The sequence below is a fragment of the Notothenia coriiceps genome, unplaced genomic scaffold, assembly GCF_000735185.1.
Source record: "Notothenia coriiceps isolate Sejong01 unplaced genomic scaffold, NC01 NC01_scaffold00009379, whole genome shotgun sequence".
Lineage (NCBI taxonomy): Eukaryota > Metazoa > Chordata > Actinopteri > Perciformes > Nototheniidae > Notothenia > Notothenia coriiceps.
The window spans coordinates 194,701-212,215 of NW_011342080.1; the positions used below are offsets into that span (position 1 = coordinate 194,701).

Below are 17,515 nucleotides of genomic sequence, written 5' to 3' on the forward strand. Positions count from 1 at the left end.
TTTGGAATGGGGGCCGGTTGATGAAAATGATCCAAAGCAAGGGGCCGGGAAAAAGATGGCTTGAAATATGAGCAATCATATTAAGAGCTTCAGATACAGTAAATACTACAAGAGCGAAGTGGAGTGCATATATTGTGTTTCATTAAATCAAACAACATAGCCCCAAAGCCTTTAGAGATCTAAATGGCAAGTTCAGAACTCACTAGGCCTACATGTGAAGCTAATCTAACCGTCAACATCATTTCATTTGATTTAGGAGAAATTATCTAATCATTCACGCAGAGATGCAATCAATGTTGTCAGTTGTCACTACAGTAGCTAGTAGGTGGGTTCGAAACCCGAGCCCGCCGAAGTTTTCAGACAATGTCATCCCCCCATCTCTACATTTAACACCCTCTCTGGAATCAAGGCACTATAATTTAAAGGTCCCATGTCATGGCCATTTCCACTGATCATACTTCCATTGTTGAGGTCTACTAGAATAGATTTATATTGTGCAATTTTCCAAACTCACATTGGTTTCTCATACAGCATCTCTAAACTACGTGTATTCACTGAATTTCACTCTCTGCCTTTAACGGCTCGTTGTAGCTCCAGTAGCTCCAACCCCCACCCTCCCTGTGAGCACAGTGTGCTCTGATTGGTCGGGACGTTGTGAATCGCGCTGAGCTCCGTGGAGGTGTTGTTTCCTTGTTTAGCGACACACAGCCAAACTCACCCTGAGCACACACAAAGACACAGCTGAAGTAAAAACAATAAGTGTGGCTTGATATAAGAAAAAGGAGAAAAAAAAGGTTGATAAACGCTGTGAGAATGGGTCTGCAGAGAGAATTTCGCCGCGATCCCAACTGTCTGTTATCAGCCTGCAGCCAGGGAGGAGAGATCAGCAGAGCTGCCTGCACTGAGTGTGTGTGTGAGGAAGTCCGTGGATTGGTCAATTTGGACCAATCAGCGGGGGCTTAACGTAACGGCTCCGCGGATTGGTCCATTTCGTTCCGGGTACGGTTGACATCATGCGTACCTGGAAGAATCAAATGGACAATGACGTATCTCCAACGAGACGTTTTGGGGAGGTACACTCTGTGTTAGAGTTTTACTCGCTACAGGGTGTACTTTGAGGGTTTGTGACTCTGCAGACCGTTTACATGCAGAAAAACCTTCATAACACAGAAGGGGACGGGTAATAACCAGAAAAGCATGACATGGGACCTTTAACATTATACTCAAAGGGCCGGTAAATATCACCCCAGGGCCGGATGTGTCCCGCGGGCCGCCAGTTGAATAGCCCTGCTGTAGGACAACTAAGAACAGATGGCAGCACCTAGATTACTTTATACTATGTTCTCTTCCCTGTAGTTACTTTTCTAGGGATTGTTTTGAACCATTTGTCTCTCACATAATATGTCCTTAATGAAAGGATTCACCTGTTATTAGCACAACACCTCCCCTCATCCACACACCGTGTTTGAATGCTTATAACGCATGTATAGACTCTAATGTCATCACTTTGTTTTTATTGTACTTCAGAAGCTTTTCCGGACCTCCATGCTCTTCCACTTCATCAACGTGCTAGTGCAGGTACTTCTCCATAAAAGTCACGACCTTCTTCAGGAGGAAATCACCGTGGCTATTTACAACATGGCCTGTGTCGACTTCGATGCCTTCTTCTCGGCCTTCATGCCAGAGTTCCTCAACGGCTGCCAGGGTGTGGACGCCAGCCAGCGCTCTGTTCTCGCACGCAACTTCAAGCTTGAACGGGTGAGAATAACAGTCGTATTAATATTTGTTTTAACCCACTGGTAGGTTTATTATGAGGCAAGACAGCTTTGACAACATGGCACATGGAGAGGCATACAGTAGCATTTATACAACCTTTGTCTCTCACTGAGGCTTATTCTGTCTCCCTGTTTCTGACTGGCTCATGATAGCCATCTCAAATACTTCTAATCTTTAATCTGTTGTATCGCTTGTGAGAATCTTCTTGGCTATAGTATCACAAAAGTGTCACTTTGTTTCTTGGTATTCCCGTACAGGTATTGGTTTGTTTGTCCTGTAGTCGTGGGAGTAGTTGCTGCTTTCAATGTGGTTTTCTGCCCTCTAAACAACTCCTGTCTAGATTGACATGTATTTCCTCTTTTCTCTCCTCTTTCCAGGACTTGCCTTCGTTCACTCAAAGCGTGCAGCGGCTGGTGAACGACCTGCGCTACTACAGACTGTGTAACAGTAGCCTGCCCACTGGCACCATCAAGCTATAGCACAATGACTGATCCACCACTCCACACATCAACTATGATCTTCAAGGACTGCCTGTGCTGACCACTTTGCTGACTCCTTCTCCAATGCAGCTTTGCTCCGCCCTCTCAGAGTGAGGGGGAGGAGCCACACGCAGCGTGTTGTTGAGTAATCAGAGGTTGAAGATGCTGCTGATGTTTCTCTCTGATCTCTACTTTAGTAGGTTGGCGATGTCTTTTTTCTTTCTTTTTATTTTTTTTTAAAGCAGCGCCCTCCTCATGGTTTGCCAATGATAATTTGGCAAGAAATGTAAACCTGGTCGGCAGTTGGCTTCAGTCCAGACCCCGGAGCAGTCTGAGCAAGGCCTTCTCTCCCACGCCCCGCGACAAAGCCGGCTGGGACTGAGCACTTTCGACTCATTTTGAGTTTTTTAAAAATGTCTGCTTATTCATTATGCCTTCGATTTTTTTCATCTCCAAAGGAGACGGACTCTCAACTTAAGATATTTCATATCATTCCATTCTGAAAAAGAGAATCTGCTTGATTAATAAAGTGCTTTTTTAGTAAAACTCAGGTATTGATTGATTTGCAAGTGTTGAAACAGTACTGATGGTGAGAATAATGGTTGTATTAAGAGATTCAAGACTTTCCTGTATGTTTACAATGTTTTGCTTTACACTTGTCAATGGAATCTTTTGAAAATCCCTGTTGACTTAACATTTTCCAACTACTGATTATCTTTTCCACTTTAATTTTAGGTGTACCTAAAAAATTAAGAACACTGCTCAAATATTCAGAAAGTTAGTTCTGGTCATGTGACTTGATCCATACAAGGGGATATGAACTAATGGATTTATTTGTGTTCCCTTTAAACCCCATTAGTTATCCTCCCGGAGCCCTTTTTATTTTTAAGGGGTGACAGGGTATATTTAGGCAGAGAGGTCAGGTCAGCAGTTTGTGCCATCACTGTATATAAAGGCACGTTGTCTAAACGTTGAGACTGAAGATTATTTCTTGAAGCTTTGCACTGTTTGTCCTTTTTTTTCACCATTCAAACTCAGGATGACTATAATTATTGGGAATTAAAAATGTTTAATGTTTTCTGTGGCTTTAAAGCAGTGGTGGAATGTAACTAAGTACATTCACTTGAGTGAAAATATGGAGGTACTTACTGGAGTATTTTCACATTATGCTACACAACTATTTCTGAGTTTTGAAATGCATTATTTGAAATGTAGAATCCGTCAGATTTTGAGTTTTAAAAAAAGTTTTTTTTTTATTGGTTTCTTGCAAGTCAATCAAACTAAATAAAAAGCTTAACGTTTAGCTTTAAAGGTTTAAATAATGCTGTAGATGTAGACATCGAAGTTGTTTATTTTTAAATCAAATGAGCGACATTTGAACAAGCGTTTTTTTCTTTTTCTTGACATAAATAAGATAAACAGTAGTCTCACGTCTGGCATCACTGGAGTTAATGTGTTCCTGTGAGAGCGACTGTCAGGGGGAGGCTGGCGGACAGGGGGGTGACTCGTGAGTTTTTGATTGAGGAGAGTTGACTTTTCTCTCTCTGGAGATTGACAAAACATGATCATGTTGCAGCGCTGCATTTTTAAGAGACTTCTCCAACAACGGTGTTGTTTAGGGAATCAAGATGTCACTAAAAGTCTGCTGTCAGCTGGGTTCGCCTCTGCGCTGCTCGGGGGACACAGAGCTGCTGGGAGCAAATCAGGTAAGTCACTGAATGTATATCATCTGGTCAGTAAGACTGTCAATTTAGCTTCTTTTTTTTACATTTTTCTCTTGTTTTACTCTCTTAGAATGTGCAACCGTTTCTCTTTTTTTGCACGGGATCTTTCAGTATTTAATAAATTGACTGATTTACTCCAAAAACCTCTGTTGTGAGAATGTAACAATGACTTCAACATCATTTAAATAATAGATCATTGTTAACATGAGTGGCATCGAGTCAAACAGACTTTAACCCCGAGTTGCATCTGTTATTTGATCCAAACTTACCGGTGGTGTTGAAATCTGAAACTGATTCGCTTGCCAACCTCAAGGGGTCATGACCTGGAATTAGGTTTTATCCGCAGTGTGCTACACAAAATCACCTACAGTGTGTGTAAAAGCACCTACACCTGTGCGTATTCTGGGTAAATCCCAAAGTGCAGTACGGTGAAGTCCAGGCCCTGCGACACCCGAAACCTTTCTCAGAAGGAAACCTCGCTCATGTTTAGTTGCTCTCGTGGAGGGTCACGTCCACGTCACTTGTGTAATTGATCGCATGCAGTCATTCATTCGCTACGTGGTGTTGCAGTGTTTTTCAACCAACCATCTAAGAAACATTCAATAATATCTTATTTCCTTCGGCTTACATGGAGAAGTTTGTGTGTGTGTTTGTTTAGTGAATTTTACCCTGATAACTTTGAGTAAATATGTGTGTCCTTCCCTGTCAGTTTCTAATATTGGCAGTGTGTGAGGGTCAGTGGGCTAAGGATGACTGTACTAAAGTTCAATTTTGAGGTTGTTTTCCAGTGCTTTACTTTGGTAATCACAATTGATGGTTCTTTTTACTTCTGCTCCACTAGTTTTTGGGGGTGAATGTTACTTTTTACTACTTTTATGTATCATCTTTGTAGTTCCTATAGTTACTTTGTATATTCATAATGTTAATCTAAATCTAAATTAATCAATGTATACATTACGGTATATTGTTAAAAGTCCCAGGCTTTGCCCAAATAGCAACACATACTCATTAATGAATCAACAATTTAGATATTTACTGTGTTGGTATCATTATTTCATTTATCACAGCTGGTAAAGGTGGTCCTTAATTTAAATAATTGATATACTGCAGCAAGATATTCTAAACTATAAAATTAGGTGAATGTTTATGTATTAGTAAATGTTTTATATTAGCTAATTATCTCTGTAGTATCTTGAAACTACAACATATTTGCAGTTGAGTAAAAAGTAAAATATTGGCTTCCAAAATGTGGAGTAGAAGTATACAGTAGCATGAATATAAATGTTCAGTTAAAGGACAAATACCAAGACATTTTACTTAAATAAAACAAGAGTAAGAGTAAGTGTGCTTTGTTACCTTCCACCACTGTGTACATAAGTATGATTTTAAACATAGGACTTTATAACTAGGTGGTAATCTTCTGTCTGTCCTCCAGGTGTTCCAGATGTGAGGGAGCGGACTCTTATAGCTGTGAAGCCAGATGGTGTTCAGCGCCGTCTTGTTGGACAGATAATGCAGCGGTTTGAGCAGCGGGGCTTCAAGCTGGTTGGCCTGAAAATGTTGCAGGTATATTAATGTGACATTAATGTTTTTGCCTTTATTGTTTTACATTTCTAACTGTAGCTGTCTGTGTTGTGAAGGTATCTGATGATCTGCTGTCTCAGCACTACTGTGAACTGAGGACTAAGCCTTTCTACCCCAGGCTGCAGGAATACATGACCTCCGGACCTGTTGTTGTCATGGTGAGGGCTCTTCTGTTTGCTTTCCTGTGGGATACAGCTGTATTTTACAATATTTCCGTTTCTTTATTGAGTCATTTCCTACTTTTCATTAGATGACATACTTTAAAGGTGTGTTTTAGGTCATGATTGATAGAAAATCATGTTTATGTGTGCACAATATTTCTTGTTTTAGTGTTGAATATCTCGTTGTGTGTGCATGTTGTTTTATTGTTGTTTAGGTGTGGGAAGGGTACAAAGTAGTCCAGGCATCGCGTACAATGGTGGGTCATACTAACCCATTGGAGGCCCAGGCGGGCACTATCAGAGGAGATTTCAGCTCCCATATCAGCAGGTAACGATTGATAAGCAATTGATCTCATTATTCTACTTCAAGTTGCTTTTAGAATTGATTTTCCTCATTACTTACAAAGCCCTGAGAGGCCTCCACCCAAGTTGTTTTGTATCAAACCTCTTATTGTCCCTTACTGCACCCTGGAATCTTTAGGTGTTATCACTCCTGGTGGTTAAAAGGTCCAGATACAATCACAAAAGGAAAAAGAGCTATCGCATTCTGGGATCCTAATTGTTTCGAGTGACCTATCTGAAGAGATTAGGGCTGTGTGGTCTTTAAAATCTCTTTTTAAATACCTACTTTTTTCAAATTGTTTTTCTGTGATTTTATTTTCACTTTATAACATTTGTATTGGTTTGACTTTGTTGCATATTCTTTGTGTATTAGCACAACACCTTCTTGTAACTGTCAAATATTTGATATTAAGTGTATTGGGCACTTTGAGCACCAGGAAAAGCGCTTTATAAATGTAATGTATTATTATTATTATTATTATTATTGTTTGTTCATAAAAGAAACAGCTTTATGAGACTGCCTTCTCCCAGATTTTGCATGTGATTTCCTCTGTCTTTGAGGTAGAATAATGACATGTGTTCATTTAAAGGAACGTGGTTCATGCCAGTGATTCTCCTGAGGGGGCACAGAGGGAGATCCAGCTGTGGTTTCAGAAAAAGGAGCTTCTGAACTGGGATTGCTTTGACCAGACCCTGACCTGTGAGGTGTAAAGACGCCGAGAGCCGGATGAAAATCAGTAATGCTACGTCCTCTCCTGCTGCTCAGGTCTGCCGCCTGTGATTGAAAAAATGAGGCATATCCAGTGTTACTAAGATTTAATTTACCTCAGGAAGTGCACTTACAGTCACAAAAAAATGTGTTGAAACATGTGTGGCTGAGGTTTTTTACTTATCAAGCTTTCATTAAACAGTAATCGTAGGGAGAGATGTGTGTATGTAATCGTCATTCTGTCTCTTGCAGCAGATGGAAATGTTATCAATATGTGGGAAACATTGAGGTGCAGTGTGGAGCCATGCTCTTAACTTAATTAAACTTGAAGTTATTAGTGGCTAAATATGTGATATATAACTGAAAAGTATTGTGTGTGGCAGGTTTTACATCAACAATCAATCTAAAGAAATCAAATGTATGTAAAAGTCAGATCTTATTTGACATGTTATTTTTCTTCCAAACTGTAAGGATATAAGATTGTTTTTCCTGTAGCTGTTGAATACCTGAGGCAGACTATTGCATTAACTTTTAAATAGCAGCCAGAGAAAAAAAACACCATTTCAAAACATTGAAGAAAATATTTGACGTATTTTAACAAAACCATAATGTTATAATAAATATGGGTGGTGGGGTAGGTAAGTTTGAGAAACCGGCTCGAGATACAATTTTTGTTATATTCCATGGAATGCTCTTAACATCCCGATAGCAATGAATATCTTAAGTGCTTTGACAAAAAACCCATAAAAAAATGTCATCTGTGGAAGCCGTGCTACTGTAAAAAGCACGACCAATCATCTGAGCCGGCCCGGCTAAAATAACTGGATGGCCTACCTGCCTGTCAGCCTTCCATCTGTGTACAAACTTATCTCGTGCCCTCATTGGTCATGTGCGTGTTGGGGGAGGGGCTCTGTAAGGAAGTGGCAGATTTCTTCCGGCTGTGTATTTTCAAATTCTAGCGCACTCGAGCTGGTTTCTCCAAAATGACCTACCCCACCTTTAATAAGGAAGTAAGTATAATAAGTTAAATGTAATGTACTTTTTTTGTTGTTTATTAAATATTTAGTAGTGTTGTTTGGTGAGTATTATCTCACCAAAAACGTTTTAGCTAAGTGATTACTTGAATTATGTCCTCAAATACTTAATGTTGATCGAGGACATTTGTGTATCGGAAATTGTGACGTAATCCTCCTACCTCAAGGAAAAAGATAAAATCAAATCATCTCTGTTTACATTTGACCTCAGGTGAATGTCAAATATGCTGGTTCTGTCAGTGTTTATCTGTACTGAAGCAACATGATGATTTACCTCCACCTGCTTTTATTAAACAATAAATGACTCAGAGGTTATACATGTCGACATCTTCAGCGCCACTTCTTTAATTCTTCTTCCAGCTGAAAACAACCACTTCTGTCTGTTACATTGCTGTGAAATATTATCTAAACTCCTCAAAAGAAGATTGTTTTGTTATTTAACACAATATGTAAAGAAAGGTTTCAATACATTCCTAGATAAAATACAAAAATACACATAATTAAAGTTTAATTTCAAGCCACTATGATGACAGTAATGTGTCCCTTATGTTACTGTGTGCTACCTTATGATCATGATATGCTCTGAATCTGAAGTCACAATGAAAAACAAATATTTAAAAACATTTGAGTCTCCTTAAAATATATTAGAAATAGTCATTAAATAATGTATTGAATGTTTAATCTTTCTGCAGATAGCTAAATTGTAAACACATATGGATGTGCAGGGAATAAAAACTGAATCAATCAAACATCTCACTTTTTTTAAAGTCATAAACCTTTTTTTTTCACATAACCTTTTTATATAACTATGGTAAGAAGAACATCTAAATTAGTCCCATTTTGAATCATGTTATTAGATGTAAGATAATAACACAGCTTGCTTTTGTTGAATCTGTAGCTCATGATAGACAGCATGTATATAAAACACCACTGTGCATCCAGCTGTGCAATCTTACAGTTCTCCATCGATGTTTGATACCACATCTGTCCGTTTGATACCACATCTGTCCCCTTAAACCACTCTCTCATTACAGGTTAATCCTCATCTTCTGCTTCTCCATCGCTGTCTCTAGTTCTGTGGATTTGCGCACATCCTGAGATGGACACAAGATAAAATGTGATTAAAAGAAAAGATATCCAGCAAACTTTATATTGACAGGTTTCAAAAGAAGCTTCTCAACTGTTTCAGCACATTCATTTAAAACCTACATTTGACAATGACTTCTGTTTTCAAATACCGATCCTATTCGGCCATATCTAAAATCAATGTTTGTGCAGCGGAGGCCAAATTGAAATACACCCCATATGACAAACATTATGAAATAACTTTGGTACCAGACCAAGAACAAAAAAGGCTCTGCTAAATCTACCTACCTGCAACTGTTGACTTGTCCGGTCTGTTGGAACTAGGATTAATTTCATCGTTTTTTAAAGTGAAAGGTAACTAATCTTAAGTCAATGTAGTTCAGTAACAATGCGTTTTATATTGAGATAAGTGTGCATAACATATGACGCAGGACAAATCAACCCACGCATATCCAAACAAACTGAACCAACACAAAAAGTGGACAAACCTCGAGTAGGGACTTCTGCACCATGATCTGGCTGTAGACTCTCACTCCCTCCTCTGATGACACGGTGCACAGCTCCTCCTTATTCAGGGAGAAAAGCTGCGCTCCGTTTAAAATGCCCAGAATCTGAACTGTCCTAAGAGAGGAGGAACGAATAAGAAAATCAGTGTTGTGAGAGCTTTCATTGTCAAAGTTCAGCTATAATCTGGATATAAGTTACTTTGGCATATAGAATAATTTAAGCAGTTATAACAATAAGATTCACTTCTTTATTATTTTGTTATCACTGCCCCCAACTGTTCTGAATGTCCTCCTATAGCTGACTCGGTTCACAGTTAAATGGCAACACACAAACATCGGCAGGGAGGAGGTTTTGACAGTAGAGGACGCTGTTGTGCAGTAAACTAAATCAAAGTGTGTTCCTGAAAAGCTACATGTACAATATAATGCAACAAACTGTGGAAACAACTTTGATTTAATTCTCTTAATTGATCTTAAAGCACCAAAGTGTCCAATACTGTACAAGAAAGCCAAAGCAGCCAGTCCACTTGACCAAAATCCACTTCGTATTTTAGATGTCCTGGTATAGTGAAGTCAATTACTTCCATGTATCTTTAGTGATACAATTCTGCATGGGATGATTGAGTTAGGCACACAGCCAGTCTTTAACAGGATGGTTTGTGATATTTCTTTAAAGTAATACCTAACCCCAAAATAACCTGTTGTATGTTAATAACTCAGCCTGTAAAAATTATTAAAGGAAACTTTTTTGCTAGCATGCATCTACTGTGAACTAACTAGCTATAATGTGCTGTAATCCACATCTCATTATCCAGTTGTGTGCCCTTCCCAAACACATGCAAATCAATCGACCCTTACTTTTCAATACACAAAACTATCTCAAGCTTTAAGATAACGCAGGGTGAGTAATGATCATTTTATCAGTAACTGCATCTTGGCCGTTAAACCTAACACATTACAAAGAACATAAAAAGCTTGTTAACAATTTAGTTTACATTTAGGACTAATGCACCAGCACAATAGGACTGGATGGATTTTGTAAAACAAATGTGCTTGCAGGTTTATTGCTGTTCTGAGTGTGTATCTTTTGTCTGAGCTCTAGTTTCCTCCACACTCACTGCTGACTGAAGCCCTTGGCGATGAGCCAGGCCTCCACCTCTGCGGCAGGTGAGTGGTAGTTCAGGGGGGTGGAGGAGTCCGCTGAGCGGGGGAGCGTCAGCGAACGGATAGGGCCTCGCTTCTCAGCTAACCTCTGCATGAGCTCGTCATTCATTAGCATCACTGCAAGTACAAATCACAAAACTTACTTAGGTACTTGTGGGTTATCTATTTTCAATCTAACCCTAACCCTCCTCTGAAAAAAACTAAAAGTGCGTATTTAGAGAGTCTGAAAAAAAAAAAAAGTGGTGACAGATAACCCACAAGTCCCCTTACTTGTAATGTCTAAGAAGCTCCTTTGATCCCATAGGTTTGTGAACTCTCTTATGTTTGTACACGTGATATGCCTTGTCTTATATGTGTGGTCTTGTTACCTCGGTCATGGTCTTCTCCCTGCATTGTTGTAGAGGGTAAAACCATGCTATGGGGTCTCATTGGGCTTGTAGGGGTGGGACTTGTCCCAGATGGGCTCGGTGCAGCATATGAGAAGTACTTTGTCCGAGGGGTAAGGGCTGTCTTCTGTTGTGGAAAAAGGAGTAATGAATAAAAACTGTGAGACAAAGAGCCACTGTGTTTGAAAACTCATGAGTGGTGTGTCTGTACCTTTGACTCTGAGCGTAACACTGGGCTGGCTCTGCCTTTGTGGTTCAGAGCAGACAGGGGCTCCAGGATGTTAAAGGGGACAAATCCGATCTGGTCAAAGCGATTCCGACACTTCCACCACCTCTTCGATGACTCGATGACCTGCGAGAAACATCTGTCAAGTTATATGATCCTTTCCAAGAATGTATCTACTTTCACGGCTGGGTCACTAACCCTTAGCGTCTAATTTTGGAAGTGTACCTCTAGTGTTTCTCCTTGCAGCACAGAGAGCTCACTGCTGTTTCTAGCCACGAAGTCATAGCTGCAGCAGAAATGCCTCTCCCCCTCTGGCGGGAGCCCATTTTCTTCTCTGAAACATAAAAGATTTTCCAACGTTTGTAATCAAATAAGAGAGGCCCTATTATTCTCCTGGGGATTTCCCCTTTCCTGTAGTGTGTTATGTAGGTTTGTGAGCATCTACATTATCTGCAAAGGCTAGAAATCCCACAGCTCAGCTTCAAGTGGATATCAGTAATCTATTTTGTGTATCATTGAGTTAACCTCTACTTTATTGTTTACACGCTGGTTTTATTAGGCAATAAACTGTTCAATTAATCCGTAGTGCTTTCTTATGCACTCAAAGACACTCTACAAAAACATTTCATGCTGCAAACAGAAGTTTCTGAATGAGGTAATTTAGAGGAAAAACAAAGAAACTTCAGAAAGCAGTATGACAGGGATGAGTTATGGCATGGGGGGAATGGACAGGAACAGGGGGAAAAAAGCATTTTGAAGATGTTGGTTTTGAGTTTTTTGTTCTATGTGCTAATACTTACCCGTCATAACTGTATTCGCCCGGGCCCTCCGCTGTCTGCCGAGCTCTCTCCTGCAGACTGTGCCCTCCCCTACTTTCACTGAAAGCATCTTGCTTGTGCTGCGACTCGATGGGATCCTTGAATAACTGGCCGGTCGAGTCATAGGCCTGAGGCTGCCACCCATCCAGGAACACAGGTGAGTACGGAGGAACGGACACGCTGAGGTGTGAACTGGGGAAAAGGGTGAGAAGACTCTTGTTAAAGCAACACTCTCAAACTAAGATTTATAAACATACACGAACACACGGACCAGGGGGAAGTCCAGTTGGGTCCTAATGAAGTCCACATCTCCTTTTCCTCTTCAGTCAGATGATCCTGGATCAGTGAAACAGCCCCGCTGGTCATAGCAGGACTGATCACAGATGCTCCTAACGCCGGCCCTCCAGTGGTTTTTACCATCTGTGAAAGAGAGAGTGGCTTCAGTCAATATCAAAGAGGGAGAGAAGCTATTAGATGAAACATTAGAAAGACTCACCAGTCCGAGAGGCAAAAAGATGGGATGGAGCAGCTCTGGAGCATTAGGCTGTGTGATGGATGACTTGAGACGGTCCTGCGTAAACCAGCAATTCATGTTATTTACAGTAGAATTCACTTGTGCATTACCAGAGTCACTAAGTGCTCAAATATGATTAGTTTAATCTCACCAGCAGACAGAGGGAGTACTTGATTTTCTGAAAGATGTCCACAAACTCTTCCTCTGATGGAGGCAAAGCTTTCAGGGTCAACAAATCATCTGTAGACAGAGGAGCACAGTCACAGCTTAACAGGACACATGAAACACAGCTGTACCATGATCACTGTTGTTTTACGGTGCATTTTCAAATTGTACATGTTGCTCTCAGTAGTGGTCAAGTATATTTAATTATCTAGAACAATTAGCAAGCAGCCATTTGTAATTTAAATGGCATTTTTAGGAAATAAATAATGTTAAAAGTCAAATTAAGTTCTGAAGTAAAGGTGTGGAGCGCTTGTTCCAGCAAGTACTCCCTACAAAGCTAAGCGAGTGACTAATAACACTTTATTTCATTAGTAACACATTGATACGTTTATTTGCCTATTCTTATCGAGGGTCACACCTATCCCATCATGCACTTGGAAACACCCTGGTCATGTTGCCGGGACAACACAGAGAAAACACAGATGGACGGACAACATTTCAATTCATAGTCAAACTAATTAACTATTTATATTGCGCAACGTTGAATACAAAACGTTCTTGTTTTTATGATTAATCTTCATGGGACAGTGGAAACAGCCCTGATGATAACTTGTTAAATAAACAATATTGTTTTATTGGCGCTTCTTAATGTCTCCTGGATTCACTTGGCTCGAGCCACAGTAACTTCTTTGTGATGTCACTTCTGCGTGATTGCTGCAGGCAAGAATTTTCAGAAATCCCGGAAGGACTTTTTGGCACTTTGCCAATTGACCTGCTTTAGCGTGTAAATAGTGAACAGTTCCCGAGTTTAACTCTTCTTCTGCAGCCCCAAACCACATTCAAAAAATCTCCAGCTAAGCACCCCAAATATTTCCTCCTCTGCCTTCTGATCTACAATTACTTAAACCTTCATTAAACATCTGAAAAGTCTTAATATTATCATTTAGGTTTGTTTCTCAAGACTCAGATGGATTGTCTATGCTAAACGTTTTTAAGCAGGGTATTTCTTCAACTCTGACCATCCTGGTTGAACCGTGACTGCAGTACAACTCTCACCATCTTGGCCGTCCTTCTTCTTCTTGCTCTTTCTGCTCCTGTTCGTCTTCCCCCTCTGGTTGAGAACACTCTGGGCCTCAGCGGTCTGCTGCAGGCGAGTCATGAACCGCTCCACATCGTCAAAGCAGTGGTTCATAATCTCCTGCAGAAAAAACACTGTATTTTTTTTTTGCCATTTAACAAAGCGAACTTCAGAAGGACCTAAAATTAGTTAACAGTTCATACGACTGGTCATTTAAGAAGATATTGGTGAGTTTAACAACATACAAAAACGCTGAAATATATCTATTAATTTCTTAACTGCATTTTTAACTACTGTTAAATATTACAAATCTTAATTTAATTATGCGATCACATACCAATTCCCTCTCTGCATTCAATAGAGATGTATAATTGGACTCCCCACTGGCACCATTCACTGAGGATAAGAACAAAGCCATTAAAGCAAACTTAGACATGCAACAGACACCTAACATGCTGTTTATTGTTGATGACAATCAGCAGTATAACATATGCTGAGAATAAACATATACATACACATTAGACAGTTAAAAATACCTTTGCCAAAATCACTGTAGACGGGCAGGACAGCAGGAGGCTGATCTCCGGGGATCATCATCACTCGGACCCCTGAGTGGTTCCGAGGGGCCACCGGAGGCGGTGATTTAGACATCTGTTGGTCTGTGAATGCAGATGGAGTAAAGTCAGACATTCAATAGGGGACACTGTTAAAGTGCTATCATTAAAAAAATGTTAGTAACACTTTCTAAGATGCCCAGGTTGACTGTCTTTAAGTAATCTTAAAAAATGTGTATTAAATCTGTGCAAGATCATACAAAACGTGACATTTATTATTCTATTTAACTGGTCGTACAAGAAATTGAGTTCTCCATTTGACTCGACTTTTTGCACCTGAAACTGGTAAAATGCTAAACATTAAATTAACTGCAGATAAAACAATTCTACTTTACCTGTATAATCAAACGGTGCTATACACAGATTATAACTAAATATATGTATGTTTATGATGCATTATAGACACTTGCTTGCAAGAAAATGTCAGTGGCAGTTATGAAATCATATTATTCTTAAGTCTTTGAAATGTTTTGGATTTTGAAAATTATTTTATTAAGTATTATTAACATTCAAGAGTCATAGCTAATACAGTGCTACAAGCAGATTAGGTAGCACTTTATCTATGTTAAAAAAACATTATAAACAGGGGCGTCATTGAAAGTGTCACCAGATTTTTAGATAAGTGTTTACTGGTATTTCAGCTTGGTATGTGATGTTTTACATACAACTTATTTCCTCCTAATGCGACAATATGTACTTTTATAAGTCTTTGAGAAACTTTGATTAACATTTTCATTTGGACTTTTATCTGAATATTGTAAAATAAAATGATGAATGAGAGTTTAATTATTGTCACATTCCTAAAGCTGATAGTAAGAATGCCGAGTATTCCTTCTCCTACGTTTAATTTAAGTGACACTTGCACACGACAGGAAAAACCACTGTCATCAGATGCATGGTATGCAGATGACACAACCACCAAAACTTGATTAAAAAGACTGAACCAGCTGATATAAAAGTTTATCACAAGTTTCTGCAAACAGATTGTAGCTTTGACATCTCCTTTGCTTATCTCCACCATACTTATGTAGCAGTCAATACTGCATAATAACTGTGGTTGTCAAAAAAAATGCACACTGCACTGAAAAAGTATGACATATTCCAAAGTATCAGGATGAAGTGAAGCAGCTTAAAAAGTGAAGCAACTTAAAAAGTGTCTTCTGAGCAACATATTACTGACACGAGCTGTCCTTCACGTGAAGTGTATCTGCTCCTCAAAAACACTCATACACACACACACACACACACACACACACACACTGTACGCACAGAGTCAACACATAAATCCTAGATACATCACTGTACCTTTTAGTGCGGTTTGAGTGTTTAAATCCAGGGCACGAAGACCAATCCTTGGGCTGAGTTGTATGAACACTGAGCCTGGCTGTTTACACGAGCACGTCCCACCTTCTTGAGAAATGCAGAAACAAGAAAAGCAAGTCTGACTTTCTTTTCGTAGTTAATCTGTTTCACTCACCTCTGATTCACACACACACACACTCCCTCCCATTCTTCGTTCTGCATCTCTGTGAGCTCCTGACAGGCATTTCTATCAACAACTGCCTGTGGCTTGTGGGGCTATAGTGATCTGCAACACATGCCATTCCAGAGATGTAATGCAGACTTCCTCAAACTCCCCACCTCCACAAATTCATCAGGTTTCGTTTGAGACCAAGCCGACATAAGGCTCAGGGTTTTTAAAAGCTCAAATTAAAATGTGTGAATAAAAAGAAATGTAAGATTTAACTTGTAGTTTAAATCATTTGATTTTAACGTTGCTTCCCTTTATGGCCAACTACCAATCGCAATCAATAATTAAACAATTTCTTATGTAAGTCTTGCAATTTTCTTTTCTCTAAATGCTCACATTGGCTGAGTGAAATCACTAATTAATTACACATAAATACAGTGAATAAAATAGTTGTTTTGGTAAGAAATATCTGAAACAATGTGGTTAAACTGCTGGATTTTCTTTCCTAAAATCTTCCAGACAACATACAGGAAGAAAAACGTTTTAAATAATATGTTGGAAGGTGTTGAAAAGGATGTTGGCAAAACATAAATATATACATGCTTAATAGCTAGTTTCTGATATGCTTTTTTCATTGAGTAAACACACCTAGATTAAACGCAACTTTAGCTAGACAAAGTGTTTTTTTTTCTGAACATTTAAGTAATCAAGGAATCAATCCATCCTATTTTAATCAACTTGCAGGCTACAGGAACTTAGATACTGCATGTTATTTCTGGATACAGAGCAGGGAAGATTAGTGAGGGAGAGCTGTGCTGTAGGTGAACAGTGACACCGACTGGTTGATTCGGGTCAGACTCAAAGCATCCCTGCATCTGTCCTGATGATTAACTGTGGCACAGCTCTGAGAGGTCTTAAACAGGTGGTCGAACTCAACAACAAAGAGGTCGATTGTAGAGGAGACATGGGAACACGACCGCAATCACTATATTTTCTGCTCCGTGCTTCTGATGTTTCCTGTTGGCCCTGCATACCGGAGAGAGTCACAATGGGCAAAATTTAAAAAAGTACATTTACTCAAGTACTTAACGTGAGTATTTACGTTGAATGTGTATGTACTTCTACTCCTACGTTTTTGAAAACCAAAATGTTACTTTTATTCCACTGCATTTATTATTTATTATCTTAAAGCTTTAGTTACTTTACAGATTCAGATTATAGTTCAAATATGACATATAATTATACATTTTAACATCAATAGTAGTATGTAAATAGTAAGTAAATGTTGTTTTGACTTGCACTTCAGGGCCACCGTATGACCTAAGTTTGTTTGCAAGAAATGTATTTCTATATCTTGTTTTAACAGGACATGCAACTTGTGGGGGTTTGGTGGGAAGCACACACCAGACTATTCCAAACACTTCCTCTGGGTGCTTCAGATCTTCTCTTGACTTTATGATGGTTACAGTCAGCCGAAAAAATAAACTGATGGGGTGTGGGCATATTTGTACAGCCTGTCCCTGTTATGGGTCACTTGTCTTCAGGCTAGATGCCCTGTTGCTCAGAGGATCCAGGGTCAATTACTCAAGAACAAAATAACATTTATTTGCAGCTGACTTTTCTATGTTGACTTTAACCTTGTTTAGAGTCATTTTTTTCAATTATGATAACAAAAGTT

At 39.3% G+C, this 17,515-nt stretch overlaps 3 protein-coding genes across 4 annotated transcripts in view; 2 read left to right on the forward strand and 1 right to left on the reverse strand.

The window, feature by feature from the left end:
* Positions 1-3,224, forward strand: part of xpo6 (exportin 6) — a 22,088-nt gene extending 18,864 nt beyond the window's left edge. Inside the window, exons 19-20 of the mRNA XM_010770937.1 lie at positions 1,528-1,758; positions 2,154-3,224. Of these exons, the coding sequence (XP_010769239.1) occupies positions 1,528-1,758; positions 2,154-2,255 (333 nt within the window). The 3' untranslated portion in view covers positions 2,256-3,224. The remainder of the gene's footprint in view (positions 1-1,527; positions 1,759-2,153) is intronic.
* Positions 3,225-3,774: 550 nt separating this feature from the next.
* nme4 (NME/NM23 nucleoside diphosphate kinase 4) lies at positions 3,775-7,446 on the forward strand. The gene is made up of 5 exons (XM_010770928.1): positions 3,775-3,961; positions 5,415-5,545; positions 5,620-5,721; positions 5,940-6,052; positions 6,657-7,446. Exons 1-5 carry the CDS (start codon positions 3,817-3,819, stop codon positions 6,775-6,777), a joined length of 612 nt encoding a protein of 203 aa, XP_010769230.1. The 5' UTR covers positions 3,775-3,816; the 3' UTR covers positions 6,778-7,446.
* A 344-nt stretch (positions 7,447-7,790) lies between these two features.
* The window catches only part of eps8l1a (EPS8 signaling adaptor L1a), a 13,035-nt gene continuing 3,310 nt past the window's right edge, over positions 7,791-17,515 (reverse strand). For both annotated transcript variants that reach the window (XM_010770932.1, XM_010770933.1), the window contains exons 2-15: positions 15,672-15,776; positions 14,289-14,411; positions 14,090-14,148; positions 13,731-13,872; positions 12,661-12,749; positions 12,492-12,566; positions 12,267-12,415; positions 11,978-12,187; positions 11,403-11,511; positions 11,163-11,303; positions 10,934-11,078; positions 10,520-10,682; positions 9,384-9,516; positions 7,791-8,903 (exon numbers count right to left, since the gene is read on the reverse strand). In XM_010770932.1, the coding sequence (XP_010769234.1) occupies positions 8,838-8,903; positions 9,384-9,516; positions 10,520-10,682; positions 10,934-11,078; positions 11,163-11,303; positions 11,403-11,511; positions 11,978-12,187; positions 12,267-12,415; positions 12,492-12,566; positions 12,661-12,749; positions 13,731-13,872; positions 14,090-14,148; positions 14,289-14,411; positions 15,672-15,776 (1,709 nt within the window). In that variant the 3' untranslated portion in view covers positions 7,791-8,837. The remainder of the gene's footprint in view (positions 8,904-9,383; positions 9,517-10,519; positions 10,683-10,933; positions 11,079-11,162; positions 11,304-11,402; positions 11,512-11,977; positions 12,188-12,266; positions 12,416-12,491; positions 12,567-12,660; positions 12,750-13,730; positions 13,873-14,089; positions 14,149-14,288; positions 14,412-15,671; positions 15,777-17,515) is intronic.